General features: G+C 42.4%; 1 protein-coding gene across 2 annotated transcripts in view; it reads left to right on the top strand.

Moving 5' to 3' along the window:
- capn5b (calpain 5b) overlaps positions 1-15,417 on the top strand; it is a 138,263-nt gene that overhangs the window by 91,250 nt on the left and 31,596 nt on the right. For both annotated transcript variants that reach the window (XM_061898927.1, XM_061898926.1), the window contains exons 5-6: positions 3,973-4,165; positions 5,546-5,739. In XM_061898927.1, coding sequence (XP_061754911.1) covers positions 3,973-4,165; positions 5,546-5,739 — 387 coding nt within the window. The remainder of the gene's footprint in view (positions 1-3,972; positions 4,166-5,545; positions 5,740-15,417) is intronic.

The raw sequence follows: 15,417 nt of genomic DNA, 5'->3' as shown, positions 1-15,417 counted from the left end.
CGCTGCTCCTCCACATCGAGAGGAGCCAGATGAGGTGGTTCGGGCATCTGGTCAGGATGCCACCCGAACGCCTCCCTAGGGATGTGTTTAGGGCACGTCCAGCTGGTAGGAGGCCACGGGGAAGACCCAGGACACGTTGGAAAGACTATGTCTCCCGGCTGGCCTGGGAACGCCTCGGGATCCCCCGGGAAGAGCTAGACGAAGTGGCTGGAGATAGGGAAGTCTGGGCTTCCCTGCTTAGGCTGCTGCCCCCGCGACCCGACCTCGGATAAGCGGAAGATGATGGATGGATGGATGGATAATTAACTTAGAATTTCATGGCTGGAACACATGCCAAAGTAGTTGGGAAAGGGCATGTTCACCACTGTGTTACATCACCTTTTCTTTTAACAACACTCAATAAACCTTTGGGAACTGAGGAGAGACATTTTTGAAGCTTTTTAGGTGGAATTTTTTCCCATTCTTGTTTTATGTACAGCTTAAGTTGTTCAACAGTCCGGGGTCTCCGTTGTGGTATTTTAGGCTTCATAATGTGCCACACATTCTCAATGGGAGACAGGTCTGCACTACAGCCAAGCCAGTCTAGTACCCGCACTCTTATACTACGAAGCCACGCTGTTGTAACAAGTGACTTGGCATTGTCTTGCTGAAATAAGCAGTAGTGTCCATGATAATGTTGCTTGGATGACAACATATGTTGCTCCAAAACCTGTATGGACCATTCAGCATTAATGGTGCCTTCACAGATGTGTAAGTTACCCACTAATACAGCCTCATACCATCACAGATGCTGGCTTTTAAACTTTGCACCTAGAACAGTCCTAATGGTGCTTTTCCTCTTTGGTCCTAAGGACACGACGTTCACCGTTTCCAAAAAACAATTTGAAATTTAAGAAGGGGGACCGGAGGGTGTGTTCCAACTATCGTGGGATCACACTCCTCAGCCTTCCCGGTAAGGTTTATTCAGGTGTACTGGAGAGGAGGCTACGTCGGATAGTCGAACCTCGGATCCAGGAGGAACAGTGTGGTTTTCGTCCTGGTCGTGGAACTGTGGACCAGCTCTATACTCTCGGCAGGATTCTTGAGGGTGCATGGGAGTTTGCCCAACCAGTCTACATGTGCTTTGTGGACTTGGAGAAGGCATTCGACCGTGTCCCTCGGGAAGTCCTGTGGGGAGTGCTCAGAGAGTATGGGGTATCGGACTGTCTTATTGTGGCGGTCCGTTCCCTGTACAATCAGTGCCAGAGCTTAGTTCGCATTGCCGGCAGTAAGTCAAACACATTTCCAGTGAGGGTTGGACTCCGCCAAGGCTGTCCTTTGTCACCGATTCTGTTCATAACTTTTATGGACAGAATTTCTAGGCGCAGTCAAGGCGTTGAGGGGTTCCGGTTTGGTGACCGCAGGATTAGGTCTCTGCTTTTTGCAGATGATGTGGTCCTGATGGCTTCATCTGACCGGGATCTTCAGCTCTCGCTGGATCGGTTCGCAGCCGAGTGTGAAGCGACCGAAATGAGAATCAGCACCTCCAAGTCCGAGTCCATGGTTCTCGCCCGGAAAAGGGTGGAGTGCCATCTCCGGGTTGGGGAGGAGACCCTGCCCCAAGTGGAGGAGTTCAAGTACCTAGGAGTCTTGTTCACGAGTGAGGGAAGAGTGGATCGTGAGATTGACAGGCGGATCGGTGCGGCGTCTTCAGTAATGCGGACGTCGTACCGGTCCGTTGTGGTGAAGAAGGAGCTGAGCCGGAAGGCAAAGCTCTCAATTTACCGGTCGATCTACGTTCCCATCCTCACCTATGGTCATGAGCTTTGGGTCATGACCGAAAGGATAAGATCATGGGTACAAGCGGCCGAAATGAGTTTCCTCCGCCGTGTGGCGGGGCTCTCCCTTAGAGATAGGGTGAGAAGCTCTGCCATCCGGGAGGAACTCAAAGTAAAGCCGCTGCTCCTCCACATCGAGAGGAGCCAAATGAGGTGGTTCGGGCATCTGGTCAGGATGCCACCCGAACGCCTCCCTAGGGAGGTGTTTAGGGCACGTCCAACCGGTAGGAGGCCACGGGGAAGACCCAGGACACGTTGGGAAGACTATATCTCCCGGCTGGCCTGGGAACGCCTCGGGATCCCCCGGGAAGAGCTAGACGAAGTGGCTGGGGAGAGGGAAGTCTGGGTTTCCTTGCTTAGGCTGTTGCCCCCGCGACCCGACCTCGGATAAGCGGAAGATGATGGATTGAATTTGAAATTTGGGCTCGTCAGACCACAGAACACTTTTTCACTTTGCATCAGTCCATCTCAATAAACGTTTGGGAACAGAGGAAACTAATCGTTGAAGCTTTGAAAGTGGAATTCTTTCCCATTCTCGTTTTATGTAGAGCTTCAGTCGTTCAACAGTCCGGGGTCGCCACTGTCGTATTTTACGCTTCATAATGCACCACACATTTTCCATGGGAGACAGGTCTGGACTGCAGGCGGGCCAGGAAAGTACCTGCACTTTTTTACGAAGTCACACTGTTGTAACACGTGCTGAATGTGGCTTGGCATTATCTTGCTGAAATAAGCAGGGGCGTCCATTTAAAAAGACGGCACTTAGATGGCAGCATATGTTGTTCCAAGACCTGCATGTACCTTGCAGCATTAATGATGCCTTCACAGATGTGTAAGTTACCCATGCCTTGGGCACTAATGCACCCACATACCATCACAGATGCTGGCTTTTGAACTTTGCGTCGATAACAGTCTGAATGGTTCGCTTTCCCTTTGGTCAGGATGACACAATGTCAAATATTTCCCCCCAAAAATTGAAATGTGGACTGGTCAGACCACAGAACACTTTTCCACTTTGCATCAGTCCATCTTAGATGATGTCGGGCCCAGAGAAGCCGGCGGCATTTCTGGATGTTGTTGATAAATGGCTTTCGCTTTGCATAGTTGAGTTTTAACTTGCACTTACAGATGTAGCGACCAACTGTATTTAGTGACAGTGGTTTTATGAAGTGTTCCTGAGCCCATGTGGTGATATCCTTTAGAGATTGATGTCAGTTTTTCATTCAGTGCCGTCTGAGGGATCGAAGGTCACGGTCATTCAATGTTGGTTTCCGGCCATGCCGCTTACGTGGAGTGATTTCTCCAGATTCTTTGAACCTTTTGATGATATTATGGACCGTAGATGTTGAAATCCCTAAATTTCTTGCAATTGCACTTTGAGAAACGTTCTTAAACTGTTTGACTATTTGCTCACGCAGTTGTGGACAAAGGGGTGTACCTCGCCCCATCCTTTCTTGTGAAAGACTGAGCATTTTTTGGGAAGATGTTTTTATACCCAATCATGGCACCCACCTGTTCCCAATTAGCCTGCACACCTGTGGGATGTTCCAAATAAGTGTTTGATGAGCAGTCCTCAAATTTATCAGTATTTATTGCCACCTTTCCCAACTTCTTTGTCACGTGTTGCTGCCATCAAATTCTAAAGTTAATGATTATTTGCAAACAGAAAAATGTTTATCAGTTTGAACATCAAATATGTTGTCTTTGTAGCATATTCAACTGAATATGGGTTAAAAATGATATAAAGACCAGGTGCATTATAATGTGTTTATGAGCGACGGTAAACAGCTAGCGCCAAGTATATCGTTGGCGGTCCGCAACAATTGAATGAACATGTGGGGATAGGTTGATTGGCAACACTAAATGGTCCCTTGTGTGTGAATGTGAGTGTGATTGTTGTCTGTCTATCTGTGTTTGCTCCTGCGATGAGGTGGCGACTTGTCCAGGGTGTACCCCGCCTTCCGCTCGATTGTAACTAAGATAGGCACCAGCGCCTTCCGCTACGCCACAGGGAATAAGCGGTAGAAAATGGATGGATGGATGTGGGAATTACTGCATTGATATTTTAATGAGAGTTATAGTGGAGAGAAAAGTCACCTCAAATGATGAAACTAAAAAGCGACGTAATGAAGCACGACTTTCCCTCTTGCCGCAGGGTGTATGGCTGCTACGAGGCCTTGGATGGTGGAAACACGGCCGATGCCCTGGTGGACTTCACAGGCGGTGTTTCGGAGCCCGTGGACCTGCTGGAGGGTCAGATGGCAACCGACGAGGTGGCGCGCAACCAGCTGTTTGAACGAGTCCTCAAAGTCCACAACCGAGATGGCCTTATCAGCTGCTCCATAAGGGTAGAAGCAAACTTTTCATCTGTTTTTTTCTTTTGCCATGCATGTTGCAGTATAACCTTTTTTTTTTTACATTTTGTTTATTAGATTTTTGACATAAACAGTCCCGAAATACAATTAAACTTCCGTCTATTTCTTTACTTTGGCCTTTTTGCTTTTGTAAGAATTCAAAGTAGTGTATTGTGATACCGAACCAGCTTTGGGTCAATTGCAAAATGATATCTCTGATTTATATTCATGAGTTTGCACTCTGTGGGCTTTATCCTACACCTCGCGTTATAAGCGCAGCCTTGAAATGTAATTTTTTTCTCCATCATTCTTCATGGTTTTCATTACTTTTGTGTATTATTTTTATAGTTGTACTGATGCAACTTTTTCATATGATACCGCTATTGGAGCCTATATATTGGCTGACACCAATTAAACCAACATATATTATTTTATATTTTGACATGTGAAAAACTTTATTCAGGGAATTTACACAGATAACAATGTTACTCTAGGTATAAAAACAGGACTGGATTTAAGATTTCTTTAAGTTGGAGTGGTAAAAAAATTCAAAAAAATCACCTTACCAAAGCACGGGGGGGAGGGTCAATATAGTCAGGAATAGTCATGGATGCACAATATTCTGGGTATTTGTTGTGTTGCGTTTATGTTGTGTTACTGTGAGGATGTTCTCCCGAAATGTGTTTGTCATTCTTGTTTGGTGTGGCTTCACTGCGTGGCGCATATTAGTAAGAGTGTTAGAATTGTTTGTATCACAACCATTAGTGTACTCTGTGTCACCCAGTATGCCTTGCAGTCGTGTGTGTGTATCTGCGGAAGCCACATACAACATGTTGCTGGACTGGCAAGCAGTTTGTACATATTGTAGAAGGCGTCAAAAGCAATGGCTTCATAGCACGCCCTTTTTCTTATTATCTGGGTGACCGCCAGCAAGTATTCGCAAGAATGTTTGCGGCTCCTATTGTCTTCTTTACTTTGTGACACGGGTCAAAATGGCTCTTCGAGTGGTAAAGGTTGCCAATCCCTGAACTATGTATATTAAATATTTACGAATGGTTCAACCGCCACCCGCCCGAATCTATTTAAAATAAATTTTTTCGTCATGTCACCCGCCCGACCCGCGGTTTATCCGCAGACCATGCGGATGAGACCCCAAACCGCGCATCTCTATTATGTAAAGCGCTTTGAGTCACTTGAGGAAAAAGCGCTATATACCGTAAATATAATTCACTTCACTTCACTAATTCTGGTCAAAAATAACCGTGCTATGTAATGTTCATATTGTTACCTCGCTTCTGTGGACACCTGTTTGGACTATAAAGCACGTATCTCTACAAGAAGCTCAAGATGATGAGCTTTGTTGCCGTCCCCTAGGCAACCACCATAGAGGACATGGAGGCGCGGCTGGACTGCGGCCTGGTCAAAGGCCACGCCTACGCCGTGACCGATGTCCGCAAAGTGCGGCTGGGCCACGGGCTGCTGGCCTTTTTCAAGTCGGAAAAGCTGCACATGATCCGCATGAGGAACCCCTGGGGGGAGAAAGAGTGGAGCGGCCCATGGAGTGACAGGTAAATCATAACACTGCCACCTAGTTTTGCTTATTGGAGATGGGATGTTTGACTCTTGAGGAGCTGTTCCTTACAAAGAGCCGCTCAAAAGACATGTTTGTTGTTATTATTTTTTTTTTTTTATCAAGGAGACAATCACTAGTATCAAATATTAGCAGTGATGGGCAAGCTACTTGGAAAATGTAGTAAGCTAAGCTACAAGCTACAGGGCAAAAGTAGCTTGCTACATTAACCTCTAAAGGCTTTTGTGGCCACATGCGTGGACAGCACCTTTTAGCTCTTATTTCCAAAATTGTGTACACTACTGAATTCAAGTCAAGTCAGCTTTATTTGTCAATTTCTTTACATGTAAAGATATACAAAGGAATCGAAATTTTGATTCGCACTCTCCCATGCGTAGACAAAAAGAAAAGAAAACACAACAGTAAAGTGCAAAGTAAATATGTCTACCTAGTAAAGTGACAATATATATAGTTCCTGTTGTTTTTAAATAGGATATGGCTGTAAACAATGAGTGTTTCATCAGTAGTGCAAATACTTATGATATAGCAGCAGATGTGTGCAATTTTGCACAGTACTTTTTTCTGTGGTTCATGGGGTTTAGAGTTCAGGTTGTTCCGGGGAGGGGGATTAATTGGGGTCTTATGCAGACATATGGACACTTATATTGCTATCTGGTGGTGTCAGAAGAGTATAACATACAATGGAATTTGGGAAAAAAAAAAGTGTAAACATTTTTTTTTACCATGTTACTACACATGAAGTACACATTTGTGTACTTATGGACTAAAGTACATCATTTAAAAAGATGATTTTTAGTTTTTCTTCTAATTACAGTCCAATAAGCCCAAATAGCATAGAGAAATAAAAAAAATCTTTTAAACAGCTTGGGGCTTAAAGGCCTACTGAAACCCACTACTACCGACCACACAGTCTGATAGTTTATACATCAATGATGAAATATTAACATTGCAACACATGCCAATACGGCCGGTTTAGTTTACTAAAATACAATTTTAAATTTCCTGCGGAGTTTCTTGTTGAAAATGTCGCGGAATGATGACGCGTGCGCGTGACGTCTCGAGTTGGAGGGGACATATTAGCGCAGCACCACTTACGGCTAAAAGTTGTCTCTTTTCATCGCGCAATTACATAGTATTCTGGACATCTGTGTTGCTGAATCTTTTGCAATTTGTTCAATTAATAGTGGATAAGTCAAAGTAGAAAGATGGAGGCGGGAAGCTTTAGCCTTTAGCCACACAAACACACGGTGTTTCCTTGTTTAAAATTCCCGGAGGTGAAGCTTTACTATGGATCAGAGCGGTCAAGCGAACATGGATCCCGATCACTTGTCAACCGGCAGGTTTCGGTGAGAAAATTGTGGTAAAAAGTCGCCTCTTACCGGAGATCAGCGGAGCTTGCGCCGTCCATGCAGCTGCCGTGAGTTCCCTCACACACTGGCGTCAAGACACCCTTGGACACACCCCTGCGACTATCAGGTACTATTTAACTCGCTAAAACACTAGCAACACAAAAGAAAGATAAGGGATATCCCAGAAATATCCTAGTTAATGTGTCGAAAAAACATCTGAATCGCTCACAATGCAATCACCTTTTTTTTTTTTCTAGTCCTTCGCTATCAATATCCTCAGCCACGAATCTTTCATCCTCGCTCAAATTAATGTGGAAATTGTTGTTTTTTTCTCGGTCCGAATAGCTCTTTTTGTTGGAGGCTCCCATTATAAACAATGTGAGGATGTGAGGAGCCCTCACACCGGTGACGTTATCGTCTGCGACTTCCGGTAAAGGCAAGGCTTTTTTATTAGCGACCAAAAGTTGCGAACTTTATCGTCGATGTTTTCTACTAAATCCTTTCAGCAAAAATATGGCTATATCGCGAAATGATCAAGTATGACACATAGAATGGACCTGCTATCCCCGTTTAAATAAGAAAATCTCATTTCAGAAGGCCTTTAAGTTTAGTTAAAGTACCAATGATTGTCACACACACACACACACACACACACACACACACACAAGATGTGGCAAAATTTGTCCTCTGCATTTGACCCATCCCCTTATCCACCCCCTGGGAGGTGAGGGGAGCAGTGGGCAGCAGCGGTGCCGCGCCCGGGAACAAGAGGATAAAGCTACATTTAATGACATTTCTATCTATGGCCCACATGCATAATATCAATGTTAATGTAACTGATAGTGTACAAATAATTCCAATAAGGGTCAATTACTCTTAACTATCTGTCATTTAGCTGGCGACACCCTTCAACTACCTCTCGGGGTCCGCGCACCTCACTGTATGTATTCATTTAGTTTGCCTTTTCTTTGGCTCACTCATAATGTTCATTTTCTCTCTACATAGAGTAAAAAAAAAAATATGTTGACAAAAAAAAAACTATGTCTGGGAACAGTTTGGTTATGTGCAGTAAAACTTTTAATGAACTCACCTCACCTTAATGTGTGTTCCTAAATTTGTGTTTGACGTCTTTAAAGGCCTACTGAAAGGAGATTTTCTTATTTAAATGGGGATAGCAGGTCCATTCTATGTGTCTTACTTGATCATTTCGCGATATTGCCATATTTTTGCTGAAAGGATTTAGTAGAGAACATTGACGATAACGTTTGCAACTTTTGGTCGCTAACAGAAAAGCCTTGCCTGTACCAGAAGTCGCAGATGATGACGTCACCCGTGTGAGGGCTCCTCACATTCTCACATTGTTTTTAATGGGAGCCTCCAACAAAAAGAGCTATTCGGACCGAGAAAACGACAATTCCCCCATTAATTTGAGCGAGGATGAAAGATTCGTGTTTGAGGATATTGACAGCGAAGGGCTAGAAAAAAAAATCAAGTAAAAAAAAAAAAAAAGGCGATTGCATTGGGACAGATTCATATGTTTTAGACACATTTAGTAGGATAATTCTGGGAAATCCCTTATCTTTCTATTGTGTTGCTAATGTTTTAGTGAGTTTAATAGTACCTGATAGTCGGAGGGGTTTGTCCACGGGTGTCTTGAGGCCAGTGTCAGAGGGAAGTTGACGGTTAAAGCTCAGCTGATCTCCGGTAAGTGCCGACTTTTTACCAACATTTTCTCACCAAAAACTGCTGGTTGACATTTGGTCGGGATCCATGTTTGCTTGACCGCTCTGATCCATAGTAAAGCTTCACCTCCGGGAATTTTAAACAAGGAATCACCGTGTGTTTGTGTGGCTAAAGGCTAAAGCTTCCCACCTACATATTTCTACTTTGACTTCTCCATTATTAATTGAACAAATTGCAAAAAGATTCAGCAACACAGATGTCCAGAATACTGTGTAATTGTGCGGTTAAAGCAGACGACTTTTAGCTGTCTGTGTGTGCGCAGCGCTAATATTTCTTTAAAGTCCGTGACATCATGCGTACACGTCATCATTCCGCGACGTTTTCAACAAGAAACCCCCTGGGAAATTTAAAATTGCCATTTAGTAAACTAAAAAGGCTGTATTGGCATGTGTTGCAATGTTAATATTTCATCATTGATATATAAACTATCAGACTGCGTGGTCGGTAGTAGTGGGTTTCAGTAGGCCTTTAATGAAGAGAGCAGTTATGATTTTGGTTCATAGAATAAACAACTAAAAACCAAGATTTGGGGTATTGTTTTCTCTGAAGTCATACATTTGTCAAAATATGGCCAAGGACATGCATTATTGTGGCTTTTCTGCACGGCATCTTCATCACTAAAGGAAGAATATAATCTGCGGGAGAGAATTCCTCTTTCATTTTCCACTTATATTTATTTTTGAGTCGTCATGTGACATGAGTGTGTGACTGTGACGGATTTTGTTTACTAGTTTCGACGACCCGCTTTATCTTGCCTCTAATTGGCCAGTTCGTAATGTTTCGTCCTAACCTTAGCCAATCGTGACTCATCATACGAACACGAACCAATCATCATGGATGTTCTCCGTATATATGGATGTTGTCATTCATCCAGGTCATTGGTTTTTCTCCGTATTTTCTGTTTTTGTAGCTTTAACATGGGTCTAAAAGTAACTAAGCTGCAGGAAAAGCTACTCATAAAAAAAGTAGCCAAGCTTCCGCCGAGCTACTGGGAAAATTTGTTAAGATACTTAGCTTAGCTACATGTAGCTCATTACTGTCCATCACTGGTTTTAAGATAATACTAATTTAATTTACACAAATAATACTCTATTTTGAAAAGTAGACTATAATTGTGTTTTTTGTTTTGTTTCCATTGTAAACATTTCATAAGACCACATTTCAATGCTTTGGCAAGAACATCACTGGTTAGAATTTTCCCTCACCTAAAAAAGTGTAGCATTTCGACGATATGGGAGAAAATACACAAATAATAAGAATAAAATGAGTTATTGGATACAAAATGTAGCAATAAATCTACAATAAAAATTAGGACTTGATAAAAATGTACTACAAATTTGTACTACCATACCTAGTGTGTGTACGCTTGGCCTACTACTCTTTAGAATAATTAACCCAAAAAGTTAATCCAAATAAAAATAAAACAATAACATTAAAAATTTAAAAAATATAGACATAGTTCTATATTTTTGTATGTAAAAATAGAAATTTTTATTTTTATAAAAAAGTTTATTGAAATACCAGTGGTGTGTCGTCATAACCAGAAATCATAATCATAAAGATAAAAGTCATTTTTACTTACTTTCCCTAAATATCTAAAAGTATTCATATTCTCTTCATGTCATATTATGCTCCTTCCAGCGCTGTTGCCATGCTGTTCCAAATCTGCCCAGAGCCTTCAGAATCAACAATGCTGGCGTCTACCATGAATTGATTAACGTGGAACCCGACTTAAACAAGTTGAAAAACTTATTCGGGTGTTACCATTTAGTGGTCAATTGTACGGAATATGTACTGTACTTTGCAATCTACTAATAAAAGTTTCAATCAATCAATCAATCAATGTGCGAACGGATACAAACATTTGACAGACACTTGGGATAGCCAATCAGATCACGAGTTGTTCTCAGTAAGGTCTTCAAGCTGGCCAAAGGCAGATACCTGTATATAGTGATGTTATGAGCTAGGTAACATAAGAACTCCATTACCCAGCATGCCACAGTAGTGAAGAGCATGGGCAATAGCCGCGCTTAGGTTGTTAAATGTACACATGCCGGCAGCTGGATGTTATTGACAAGCACGCTGTGGAGTAAACTTTAAGAACTCAGCCAACACGCCTCGTCAGCATCTTTCATGATTAGACAAGACAACACATATATCTGCAAGGCCATTTTCAAGAGGGATATTTACAGAGAAACTACATCTTGTGAGACAATGTCGGCCAACCCCGGAAGCTAGCTCAGCTGTCCGGGCGAGGAAATGTGACTTTAGATATTTTATTTCTTTATTTTTTCACGCTTAATATGTTTTTGCAATTTTGATTTTGACATTACCCCATAAGATATATTTTTAATTGCTGATGCGGGTGTATTGATATTTAAATGCGCCAGAAAATAACCCGTTTTGTACAATGCCCAGCAGTGCGTAAATGGGTTTTTGTATAGTATTTCTCCAGTAATGGTCATGTGGTGACATCAATGATGGTATTTAAAGAGGTAATCATTGAAGTCGGACATCACTGAAAGCCTAGGTGAGAAACGCACGGCCCGCCACCATTCAAATGCTGCTACGTTTCCTTTAAAGGCCTACTGAAATGAGATTTTCTTATTTAAACGGGGATAGCAGGTCCATTCTATGTGTCATACTTGATCATTTCGCGATATTGCCATATTTTTGCTGAAAGGATTTAGTAGAGAACCTGTATTACGACTGGTTGGCATAGTGATGCCAAATTTGTTCCTTCGGTGATGCGTCGACATGAACACAGCAACGGTAAGTTTAAATGACTTATTCAACTTAACAAAAGCAGGCTACGAACAAAAATACTGGAGCTAACAGACAAAACAAACCAAGGGCGCTAGCACAAAAGCTAGGAATAGAAAACAGAAAAACTATACTTGGCACGAAGGCACACAAAAAGGAAAAACAATTCATCAGCGTGAGAGCTGGAATAAAACAAAGGCTTAGCGTGAAAAGCTAGCGAGAATATACATATGTGTAGTAGGCAGTCGTGAATGTTGCTCAAAGGCAAATTAGAGTCCCAGAAAGAATAAGGAAAAGAGGCGGGCTTAAATAAGGGAGTTGATTAAAAGAAACAGGTGTGCGTAGATAATAAGGGGCAGGTGAAGTAATGAGCTACCATGGTGACAGACTAAACAGGAAATAAAGACGTCAAACAACAGAGTGGTACAAAAATGGAACAATAAGCCCACAATATGTGGAGATCCGAGCAGCGGATCGCAACAACATCGACGATAAAGTTCTCAACTTTTGGTCGCGAATAAAAAAGCCTTGCCTGTTCCCGAAGTAGCAGACGATGTGCGCGTGACGTCACGGGTTGTGGAGCTCCTCACATCCTCACATTGTTTACAATCATGGCCACCAGCAGCAAGAGCGATTCGGCCCGAGAAAGCGACGATTTCCCCATTAATTTGAGCGAGGAGGAAAGATTCGTAGATGAGGATTGTGAGAGTGAAGGACTAGAAGAAGAAAAAAAGACAGGGCAGTGGGAGCGATTCAGATGTTATTAGACACATTTACTAAGATAATTCTGGAAATGCCTTTATCTGTTTATTGTGTTACTAGTGTTTCAGTGAGATTATATAGTAGTACCTGAAAGTCGGAGGGGTGTGGCCACGGGTGTGGCGACCGCCAGTGTCTCTGAGGGAAGCCACGTTTTTCGACAAGGCGAAGCAAAGGCAGCCGGTGAGCTTTTTTCCCCCCTCCTCCACGGTGGAAGCATCCCACGTTTGGGGGCGGCCGGTCAGAGGAGGCAAGAGAGTCCACAGCTGCCTCTTTGACAGGTGCACGAGGAACGACGCAAGCTCCGCTCATGTCTACGGTAAGAGCCGACTTATTGCCACAATTTTCTCACTGAAACCTGCCGGTTGACATGTGGTAGAGCAGTGGTTCTCAAATAGGGGTACGCGTACCTCTGGGGGTACTTGAAGGTATGGCAAGGGGTACGTGAGATTTTTAAAAAATATTCTAAAAAAAGCAACAATTCAAAAATCCTTTATAAATATATTTATTCAATAATATTTCAAGAAAATATGAATGTTAGTTCATAAACTGTGAAAAGAAATGCAACAATGCAATATTCAGTGTTGACACCTAGATTTTTTGTGGACATGTTCCATAAATATTGATGTTAAAGATATCTTTTTTTTTTTTAAGAAATGTATAGAATTAAGTTCCTGAATCCAGATGGATCTCTATTACAATCCCCACAGAGGGCACTTTAATTATGTGTAGAAATCGTTATTTATGCTTGAATCACTTGTTTATTTTTCAACAAGTTTTTATATATTTTTATATCTTTTTTTCCAAATAGTTTAAGAAAGACCACTACAAATGAGCAATATTTTGCACTGTTATACAATTTAAAAAATCAGAATCTGATGACATAGTGCTGTATTTTACTTCTTTATCTCTTTTTTTCAACCAAAAATGCTTTGCTTTGATTAGGGGTACTTGAATTAAAAAAATGTTCACAGGGGGTACATCACTGAAAAAAGTTTGAGAACCACTGTGGTAGAGATCCATGTTCGCTTGACTGCTCTGTTCCATAGTAAAGCTTCACTTTCGGGAATGTAAACAAAGAAACACCGGCTGTGTCTGTGTTGCTACGCCCGGCCGCAATACACCGCTTCCCACCTACAGGTTTCTTCTTTGTAGTCTCCATTGTACATTGAACAAATTGCAAAAGTTTCAGCAACACAGATGTCCAGAATACTGTGTAATTATGCGATTAAAGCAGACGACTTATAGCTGGGATCGGGCTGGAACAAAATGTCCGCTACAATCCGTGACGTCAAGCGCACACGTCATCATACCACGATGTTTTCAACAAGATACTTCGCGCGAAATTTAAAATTGCAATTTAGTAAACTAAAAAGGCCGTGTTGGCATGTGTTGCAATGTTAATATTTCATCATTGATGTATAAACTGTCAGACTGCGTGGTCGGTAGTAGTGGGTTTCAGTAGGCTTTTAACTCTGACTAATTTTCTAGTATAGTTGCCAGTCGGATGCCACGCACGTGCTGAGTGGGCAATAGGTTGGAATTAGTCACGTGACTTTTGAACAAAAAGTAAAAAAAAAAGTGGTGGGGCACAAACCAACATGGCTTCTGTGCAGCAAACAGAGTGCGAACTATTTTAGTACGCAAGGGGCCTTCTCGATCTTACCACTAAAAGCAGATACGAGCAACAATTCGTACTATGCAATGGAATCTATCCATCCATCCATCCATTTTCTACCGCTTATTCCTTTCGCGGTCGCGGGGGGCGCTGGATTTTATTTCAGCTACAAGCGGGCGGAAGGCGGTGTACACCCTGGACAAGTCGCCACCTCAACACAGATAGACAGACAACATTCACACTCACATTCACACACTAGGGCCAATTTAGTGTTGCCAATCAACCTATCCCCAGGTGCATGTCTTTGGAAGTGGGAGGAAGCCGGAGTACCCGGAGGGAACCCACGCATTCACGGGGAGGACATGCAAACTCCACACAGAAAGATCCCAAACCCGGGATTGAACCCAGGACTACTCAGGACCTTTGTATTGTGAGGCAAGCGCACTAACCCCTCTGCCACCGTGCTGCCCGCAATGGAATCTATCCATATACATGATCAAAATAAGCTATATTGAGTGATATCAAAGATTATCTGTCGGCCGCGTTCCCAGACATGTGGAACTATCGCGTGCCCTAGACGTCATTCTACATGACAAAACAGATGAAAACTTGGAAAAACATGGAGATTTACTACTTTGTGTGTGGCTGGGTCAAAGAAATTGGTATCAAGACTCTCCGGGTAAATCATGCATCGTTTTTGCGCGGGTGAGGTTGCATTTCTTGATTTAACGTTGCATCTACAGCCATGTTTGTTGTTGTTGTTGTTGCAAGCGCCTTTTACAAAACCCGTTTCCATATGAGTTGGGAAATTGTGTTAGATGTAAATATAAACGGAATACAATGATTTGCAAATCATTTTCAACCCATATTCAGTTGAATATGCTACAAAGACAACATATTTGATGTTCAAACAGATAAACATTTTTTTGTTTGCAAATAATCATTAACTGTAGAATTTGATGCCAGCAACACGTGACGAAGAAGTTGCAATAAATACTGATAAAGTTGAGGAATGCTCATCAAACACTTATTTAGAACATCTCACAGGTGTGCAGGCTAATTGGGAACAGGTGGGTGCCATGATTGGGTATGAAAGCAGCTTCCATGAAATGCTAAGTAATTCACAAACAAGGATTGGGTGAGGGTCACCACTTTGTATGCAAATTGTCGACCAGTTTTAGAACAACATTTCTCAACGAGCTATTGCAAAGAATTTAGGGATTTTACCATCTACGGTCCGTAAACTCATCAAAAAGTTCAGAGAATCTGGAGAAATCACTGCACGTAAGCGATATTACGGACTTTTGATCCCTCAGGCGGTACTGCATCAAAAACCGACATCAGTGTGTCAAGGATATCACCACACGGGCTCAGGAACACTTCATAAAACCACTGTCAGTAACTACAGTTGGTCGCTACATCT

This window comes from Nerophis ophidion, linkage group LG04, assembly GCF_033978795.1.
Source record: "Nerophis ophidion isolate RoL-2023_Sa linkage group LG04, RoL_Noph_v1.0, whole genome shotgun sequence".
In the NCBI taxonomy this organism is placed as follows: domain Eukaryota; kingdom Metazoa; phylum Chordata; class Actinopteri; order Syngnathiformes; family Syngnathidae; genus Nerophis; species Nerophis ophidion.
The sequence above is the reverse complement of the archived record's forward strand: the minus strand, read 5'-3'. Positions and strand labels throughout refer to the sequence as shown.